We start from the raw sequence: 9,738 nt of genomic DNA, 5'->3' as shown, positions 1-9,738 counted from the left end.
ACAGACATGTGCCCCGGCAATAACCGTAACGCAACTTTGAACAGGATTGTGGATTTGGTGTTTCGGGTCCGATTGCGCAACACAAAAGGGGTCGTTAAGTCGGAAAGATTCTCAAGATTTATTGCAGACATAAATTACCGCGACATTCCACTGTGTGGTGCTGTAAGTACATTTTTATACGTACAGTACTGTATACACAAACCCACACAGAGACCCACAGATCATACACAGAGACCCACAGACATCACACAGAGACCCACAGACTCACCACACAGAGACCCACAGACTCACCACACAGAGACCCACAGACTCACCACACAGAGACCCACAGACTCAACACAGAGACCCACAGACTCACACACAGAGACCCACAGACTCACCACACAGAGACCCACAGACTCCACACAGAGACCACAGACTCACCACACAGAGACCCACAGACTCACCACACAGAGACCCACAGACTCACCACACAGAGACCCACAGACTCACACACAGAGACCCACAGACTCACCACACAGAGACCCACAGACTCACCACACAGAGACCCACAGACTCAACACAGAGACCACAGACTCACCACACAGAGACCCACAGACTCACCACACAGAGACCCACAGACTCACCACACAGAGACCCACAGACTCACCACACAGAGACCCACAGACTCACCACACAGAGACCCACAGACTCACCACACAGAGACCCACAGACTCACCACACAGAGACCCACAGACTCACACACAGAGACCACAGACTCACACCACACAGAGACCCACAGACTCACCACACAGAGACCCACAGACTCACCACACAGAGACCCACAGACTCACACCAACAGAGACCCACAGACTCACCACACAGAGACCCACAGACTCACCACACAGAGACCCACAGTCATCACACAGAGACCCACAGACTCACCACACAGAGACCACAGACTACACACAGAGACCCACAGACTCACCACACAGAGACCCACAGACTCACCACACAGAGACCCACAGACTCACCACACAGAGACCCACAGACTCACCACACAGAGACCCACAGACTCACCACACAGAGACCCACAGACTCACACACAGAGACCCACAGACTCACCACACAGAGACCCACAGACTCACCACACAGAGACCCACAGACTCACCACACAGAGACCCACAGACTCACACAGAGACCCACAGACTCACCACACAGAGACCCACAGACTCACACACAGAGACCCACAGACTACCACACAGAGACCCACAGACTCACCACACAGAGACCCACAGACTCACCACACAGAGACCCACAGACTCACCACACAGAGACCCACAGACTCACCACACAGAGACCCACAGACTCACCACACAGAGACCCACAGACTCACCACACAGAGACCCACAGACTCACCACACAGAGACCCACAGACTCACCACACAGAGACCCACAGACTCACCACACAGAGACCCACAGATCACCACACAGAGACCCACAGACTCACCACACAGAGACCCACAGACTCACACACAGAGACCCACAGACTCACCACACAGAGACCCACAGACTCACCACACAGAGACCCACAGACTCACCACACAGAGACCCACAGACTCAACACAGAGACCCACAGACTCACCCACAGAGACCCACAGACTCACCACACAGAGACCCATAGACTCACCACAGAGACCCACAGACTCGACATAGAGACCCATAGACTCACCACACAGAGACCCACAGACTCACACACAGAGACCCACAGACTCACCACACAGAGACCCACAGACTCACACAGAGACCCACAGACTCACCACACAGAGACCCACAGACTCACCACACAGAGACCCACATACACCACAGAGACAAGACTCACCACACAGAGACCCATAGACTCACCACAGAGACCCACAGACTCACCACACAGAGACCCACAGACTCACCACACAGAGACCCACAGACTCACCACACAGAGACCCACAATCACCACACAGAGACCCACAGACTCACCACACAGAGACCCACAGACTCACCACACAGAGACCCACAGACTCACCACACAGAGACCCATAGACTCACCACACAGAGACCCACAGACTCACCACACAGAGACCACAGACTCACACAGAGACCACAGACTCACCACACAGAGACCCACAGACTCACCTCGTTGTGGGGTTGAGGTCAGACGTTCCGTGCCGCTACCTCGCGCAGGCCTCTGTGATCACGTGGGGCCTTAGCAACGCGCATTTAGAAAAACGTAGAGCGGATAGGCGACCACGTGATGCGATCCATATTTAGATTTCGTAGACCTGATAGGCACTGCCTATAGACTCAACACTGCACCATAGACTCACCACCCACTTACTCACCCACTCACTCACACCCAACCACTCACCCACCTACTCACCCACCCACTCACCCACCTACTCACCCACCCACTCACCACCCACTCACCACCCACTCACCCACCCACCACCACACTACTCACCACCCACTCACCCACCCACTCACCACCCACTCACCCACCCACTCACCCACCTACTCACCCACCCACTCACCCACCCACTCACTCACCACCCACCCACACCTACCCACACACCACCCACCCACTCACCCACACACTCACCACCACCCACTCACTCACCACCCACTCACTCACACTCTCACCCACTCACTCACTCACCTACTCACTCACCCACCCACCCACTCACCCATCCACTCACCACCCACTCACTCACCCACCCATCCACCCACCCACTCACTCACTCACTCACCTACCCACCCACCCACTCACCCACCCACCACTCACCCACACCACCCACTCACTCACCAACCCACCACTCACCCACCCACCCACTCACTCACCCACCCACCCACTCACTCACCCACCCACCCACCACTCACTTACTCACCCACCCACTCACCCTACTCACCCACTCACCACCACTCACCACCACCCATCACCCACTACTCACCACCACTCACTCACCCACTCATTCACTCACTCACCACTCACCCACTCACCACCCACTCACTCACCCACCCACTCACTCACTTACTCACCCACCCACTCACCCACCTACTCACCCACACCACTCACCCACCCACTCACCCACCCACTCACCCACCTACACCACCCACTCACTCACCCACTCATTCACTCACTCACCCACTCACCCACTCACCCACCACCACCCACTCACCCACCCACTCACCACCCACTCACTCACTCACTCACTTTTTCAAGATTCACTGCAATTAAATCTATTATCGGCTCAATTTTTCGTAAATATTACAGCTTCCGTTCTAGGATTGGCAAACCGAGCTAGTAAAGTATAAGCTGACATACTTTTACAGATTTTTTTGTTAAAATCAGGCGCGTTAGGTTGTCGTGAGGGACATTTACCTCAACTTTATCGGGATAAACGACGTGGCAACGATTAACGAGGGTTACTTTCTTTATTTTCACAACATTTACTTATTATACTTTCACGCGCGGAGTCACCCGAAGGCTTCCTGACCCCCACCGAATTGGCGGGAATTTTCAAATGTTTCGTAAAAAATTACCTGAAACCAGTTGCCCGTGTTTCCCTGTGCGACTAGTCGCCGGGGGGGACAGGACCTGGTTGCATTGTCCGCAGGTGCCGGTGGGCACACCTCCCACATTGCTGCCGCAACCGTGGATTCAGTTTGGTAAGCGGAGCTGGTTTGTACACCCCTCTCGCCGTGTGAGTTTGTCTCCTCTCCGTATCGCAGGGGCCGAGTGTGGGCTGTGCCTGGCGAGCCGGGCCGTGCGTCCGCTCGTGTCGGCCTCGCGTGCTCTGAACGTGAAGGACACGACGACCCGGTCGACTGCTCTTCGTGGGGAGTCAGCTTCCAGGCAGAGGTCGCAACCGGGTACCCGATACCCGTACCCTACCCAATAGCCGGCTACACGTACCCAGCCGGGTACGGGTAGCCGTTTGCGACCCTGGTGCGGCCGGGTACTGGTAGGCCGTGAGTCACTGGTGAGTCACCGTTTGTCACTCATTTCCCAACGTCTTGTCTCTTCTCACAATTCAAGTTCATAGAATCAACCCACTCGCGCCTGCAACATGGCTTCATCCCAGAGGTCACAATCAGGTATCCGATACCCGTACCCTACCCGATAGCCGGCTACCCGTACCCGGCCGGGTACTGGTACGGGTACCCGTTTGCGACCCTGGTGCGGCCAGGTACGGGTAGGCCGTGAGTCACTGGTGAGTAACCGTTTGTCACTCATTTCGGGTAGGGTACGGGTAGGCCGTGAGTCACCGGTGAGTAACCGTTTGTCACTCATTTCGGGTAGGGTACGGGTGGCGTACGGGAACCCGCACCGGCCGGGTACTGGTACGGGTAAGGAATCAAAACCCGTTTGCGACCTCTGCTTCCAGGGCAGATGAGCCCGACCCGCCTGGAGGGCCGGCGTCACGGACTCGTTCGAAGATTCGACTCTCACGATCCCGCGCGTTGCACGCTCCCACACCGCCGTGGCTTGTCGCGCTGCGTGAGTCGTGGCGAGCGTTTGGCTGATCCTTTCCGCCATCGAGCTGACGGGCGTTGTTTACACGTTGTGGGTGGGAGATGTCTATTGTGGGGATCTTGTAGGACGCGATTGTTGTGTTGTTAATTTCTCTCGCTGCTGTGTTTTTTTTCTCTCTCTCGGTGTACATATTGTACAGTTGGGTTTGGGTAATTTATCGTGCTGTCTTGTTATTGTAGGAGCGCACCTGCTTGTTGTTATGTATAAGTACGTCGGTTGCTTACTTGCGGGGGAGTTGGCAGCCGGGACGGCTGGAAGCTACAGAGAGGGGGGTGATGTAGTGACTGTGAATGTCACCGTGTGCTGCCGGGCTTACGAAGCTACGGCGGATAATGTGTTCGCATTAAGTGCAGCCCGCTCACTGGGCGTAGTACCAGCAGCGCTAGCGGGGACTTGGGTGAGCGCTGGTCAGCGCGGAGGCACCACGTGCAGTGTGCGGTGAGGGAGCGAGAGGGAGCGTCAGCCAGCCAGGGTTGCGTTGGGGCACGATACGCCGGTTGACCTGCCGACTCGTCACCGGATGATGTTGGAGGGGAGCCACCGGTGGACGGGGGCGGCTGGACGGTCACGTGGTATAGAAGAGCTCTCGGGAGCCTTCGTGAAAGAGTCGGAGAGATCTAGAAGGTGGGCGGGGCGAGGGCCGGAGCCAGCCCAGCCCAGGCCGATATAACGGGGGGGGGGGGGGGGGGCCCGTGAGGGGGTCGTGGGTTCTTCGTGTGGCCGGTGAAGATTCGGGGAGAAGAAGCCTCTAGCCACGCGCTCCGGGAGACAGCAGCTCGTGGTCCGGGCCGGGATAGCGAGCCGTGTCTAGTTGTGCCGTAGCGTGGGATAGATGGGCCCTCAACATAGTAGTAGATTTTACCCTTTCAACTGGTACAAAACTGACACCTTTATACAAGGGGTCATGTTTGCAATAACCACAACACAAGCAGTCAAAATGCAAACAAAAAGAAACTCTGATGATGATGATATGCACTGTCCTTGAAGTTGATTGGTCCACACCCGAGACAGCTTTCCTTAGAGCCCAGTCTCCATTGGTGTTGGACCAGATGACGCACAAGGCGCAACTCAACACCCAAGTGTAGCTCGTGTTGTGTTGAGTTGGTGAAATAGCGTTGCTCCCAAGACGTCTTCCGACTCAGTTGGATTCACTACGTATGTCTATAAAACATGGATTTAAACAAATGCAACAAGCCTCCAGGAAAATTGTTCTTGAAGCACGGCGAGAAAAAAGGCACAAATGTTTAAGAGACGCAGCACGTCATTTATTGCAGATAGTTTCACATCAATAATGTAATCTCAGTCAACACTCACCGTGTTATTATTGATCCCCCATTATTGGCAGACATTGTGTCAAAGGTAGAGGCGCAGCCCTGCAATTCCTGCTCGTGCCACCGCTGGCAGATGGGGCACCACGAGAGGCGGGGGGGAGGGGTAATTTTGACTTTTTCACGTTGGCCAGAGATCTTTGAAGAGGACTTTGTACACGATATGAATACGTCATGACCAATGCCGACAGGAACTAAACGATGTTTGTCGTGAGTGTTGCTGCGTTGTGCATGTTGTCGACTTCCCACAGGATTATAAGATAAAAGGCGTCGTGATGTTCTCACAGGTCAACAATCTTTAGGACCCGACGGGACATTCCATAACTAAAGCTTCATCCTCTGTTCCTGAGGATATCGTTTGGTTGCTTAGTACACTAAGAGAACAGATTTAAAAATAATCCATTCTAGATTTGACGCTTTCATGACTGCAAGGATTCATACTCTTAGGTGTTTTCTGGTAAAGTCACGTGGGTAAAAAATAAGTAAATACAATTTATATAAATAATAATACAAACAAAAATAAAAAAATTATATATAACATTTTTTTATTTCTATTGTTTATTATTTTTATTCTTATTTTCCCCTACGTGACGTAGAAATACTAATAGATAAATAAATAAATAATTATCTTTAAATATATTTTTTATCTTTTTTTTTTTTTTACCTACGTGACTTTACCGAAAAAAACGAACACTTTCAAAAGAATCCTTTTCTCGGAACATGAAAATTACTTTTTTGAGGCGACTGCGAGTATCCAGCTATATTTTGACACAGCTCTACTACTTAAGATTTATGTTCCATTAAAAGTTAAGATTACGTTTAAAAATCACGACTTACGTCGGTAACGCTGAACACACAAATTCATTATGAACGATCAAAGACAAGTCTGACATTGTCACTTAAACAAGTGTTTTACAGAAATTCAGGCAATTTAAAACAACACGTCACCACAATTTCTTGGCTGTAAGTTTTGTTTCTGTGTAACCAGTTTTCAAGACTTCAAGTCAAATTGTGTAAACGCACACAATCAAACGTATCCCACGACAATTCTTTGAACATTTAGGTTGTAGTAGTTAGCACCTTTTAACGCCTCTGAATTTTCATCCGATTCAAACCCCGAGCCATTTAAATGTTTGCATCTCTCATTGCCACTGCCAAAAAATTAATTCCCTCAAGTTTAAAAATATTAACGATGCAGATATTACGATGCACTTTCTAAAGACTTGTACTATTTACTGTTCAACGCCTGACAGAGGTCGGACCACACGTTAATGGAAGCCTCATTTTGTAAAGAGAAAAGTAAAAAATTGACATGGCTTGGTGATGGCCGTTCCCTCTCTTCTGAGGCGCTCGCTCGTCATCGTGCGTGCGAGATGACCACAACCACCACAACCACCACCACGTGACTTTATTTCGTGTTGCGCTGCATTTAGTGCCACAGCGTGTGGATTTACAGCGTTCATTCGTTTGTTTGCTGGTGACTTTGTGTATTTCATATCGGAATCGCCTCCAGTGCTGTTGCTGCTGGCGGCAATAAAAGTTGTGTACAAGTCCAAAGTCTCTGTCTCTCTTCTCGTCTTCACTGTCGCTGCCCGTCGGAGCTCGGCGTCTACGGCTCCTCTCCTAGGTGGGCGTCCCCGGCCCGAACGCTCGCAGGAAGCCCTCCTGTGTGGCAGCACAGAAACAGAACGGAAAGAGAGCCCCACCACCACCATCATCGTCATCATCTTCACCTTTTGGCGTTGTTCTATGATCTGATACTGGTGGTGAGTCACTGGTACAGAGACACTGGGTAGTGAGACACTGGGTAGTGAGACACTGGGTAGTGAAACACTGGTACAGATACACTGGGTAGCGAGACACTGGTACAGAGACACGGGGTAGTGAGACACCGCTAGTGAGACACTAGGTAGTGAGATACTGAGTAGTGAGACACTGGTAGTGAGACACTGGGTAGTGAGACACTGGGTAGTGAGACACTGGGTAGTGAGACACTGGTACAGAGACACTGGGCAGTGAGACAATGGTAGTGAGATACTGGGTAGTGAGACACTGGGTAGTGAGACACTGGTACAGAGACACTGGGCAGTGAGACACTGGTAGTGAGATACTGGGTAGTGAGACACTGGGTAGTGAGACACTGGGTAGTGAGACAATGCTTGTGAGACACTGGGTGGTGAGACACTGGGTAGTGAGACACTTTGGTTGAACGCGTGGAATGTTCGAACGCTCACTGCTGAGGAGAGGCTGCCACTCCTCTGTCGGGAGCTGGACAGGTACTGCCTGGATCGCTGTGGCATTCAGGAGGTCCGGTGGACCGGCTCTGGCTCCTGACATCATGAGGGGTGGACAGTCCTCTACTGGGGGCAGGAGACTGCCAAACAACAGGGAGTGGCTCTTCTTCTGAATAAAAGAATGAAGGGGGCATGGGAGCGTGGCGGTGAGGTGTGGGAATTTGTAAGCCCCAGACAACTTTGGGCTCACCTTTCCATCAACCAGAGGCGAGGAGTGGTGGTCGTGGTTACTTATGCCCCACCGAAGACGAACATCCGTGGAGGGATGCAGACAAGGCCGATGAGTCAGATACCTTCTATGACCTCATGTCACAGATGCTGGCTAAAATGGCCCCTCGGGATAGAGTGAATCTTGTTGGGTGACTTCAATGCCCGAGTTGGTCATGATGCTGGCACCTGGTCTGGAGTGATTGGAGGACATGGGTCAGATCAACTCAATAACAACGGTAGGAGGTTGCTCGATTTTGTACAGCTCATGGGCTTGTAATTACCAACATGCTGTTCCGGCGCAGTGGTGTGATGATAGCGGTGTGTAACCCCTCACCCAGCCTCCCTGTTCCATGAGCCAGGTCTTGCGTGTGGTCAACAGCACAGCGGCCACCGCGTCCGTCAAGGGCCAAGTCTCCTCCGAGTCGCCCAGACGACCGGAGGCCCTCAGGTTCTTGACGAGCAGCGCGCAAAACACCACCATGGACAGCACGCAGCCCCAGCTCATGGGCCCCGCGGTGAGAACCTGCCAAGCCAGGGTCATGACCAGCCGGCGCGGGTCCACTTGCTTCGCCAGCTCCTCCGCGCGCCTCACAAAGTCTGGGATGGAGGCTTCGAACTCCGCCAGCAACGCGTCTCCTCGGGTGTCCAGCGCCTCCTGCAGAAGCTCCACACGCATCCGCACCAGCCGCCGGGAGGTCTGGAGCAGCGAGCGCACCTCCCGGAGCTGCCGCTGTATTTGCCGCGCCTGCCGCTGCAGCTCCTGCCACTCCTTGAACTGCTGCAACTGCTGGAAATGCTCCTGCTGCATTTGGTGCAGCTGCTTGAACCGACGCATCAGCTGCACCTCCTGGAGCTGATACTTCTTCTGCAGCTCCTGCAACAGCTGCTGCTGCTGCACATCCAGGAGCTGCTCCTGCTGCTGCAGCTGCTGCACAAGCTCCTGTTGCCGCTGCACCTGCTGGAGCTGCTCCTGCACCTGCTGCATGTGCTGGAATTGCTGCTGCCAGAGCTTCTCCATCCACTGCTGCTGCTGCTGCTGCGACAGCAGGAGATGTTGCTGCACCGCCGGGAGCTGCAGCTGCAACTGCTGCAGCTGCTGCTGCAGCCCTGCTGCAGCCCCTGCTGCTGCTGCTGCACAGGATGCTGCTCCGTCTGCTGCGTCAGGTGAGCCACGTAGCCGGAGATGAGATCGCCGGTTACGATGGTCAGCAATGCATCGCTTCATCCTCCTCCTCCTCCTCGCCGCAGCCACCGACCCTCGCCTGAATCTCCCCCGCAGAATGCGACGCGGCTTGGGCAGAGGCCGCAGGCTGCATGGCGGTGTAGGCCTCAGTGGCGGGTGTTGAAGTCGTTGTTG

General features: G+C 53.4%; 1 protein-coding gene across 1 annotated transcript; it reads right to left on the bottom strand.

Annotated features, from left to right (window-relative positions):
* Positions 1-7,308: 7,308 nt before the first annotated feature.
* On the bottom strand, positions 7,309-9,399 carry LOC133362779 (zinc finger protein 853-like). Its single transcript, XM_061581730.1, has 2 exons — positions 8,716-9,399; positions 7,309-7,542 (listed from the first exon to the last, which is right to left on the bottom strand). The coding sequence occupies exons 1-2, from the start codon at positions 9,397-9,399 to the stop codon at positions 7,501-7,503; spliced, it is 726 nt and encodes a 241-aa protein (XP_061437714.1). The 3' UTR covers positions 7,309-7,500.
* Positions 9,400-9,738: the final 339 nt, after the last annotated feature.

This window comes from Lethenteron reissneri, unplaced genomic scaffold (assembly GCF_015708825.2).
Source record: "Lethenteron reissneri isolate LAM-NWPU_2019-01 unplaced genomic scaffold, ASM1570882v1 scaffold_1614, whole genome shotgun sequence".
Lineage (NCBI taxonomy): Eukaryota > Metazoa > Chordata > Hyperoartia > Petromyzontiformes > Petromyzontidae > Lethenteron > Lethenteron reissneri.
The sequence above is the reverse complement of the archived record's forward strand: the minus strand, read 5'-3'. Positions and strand labels throughout refer to the sequence as shown.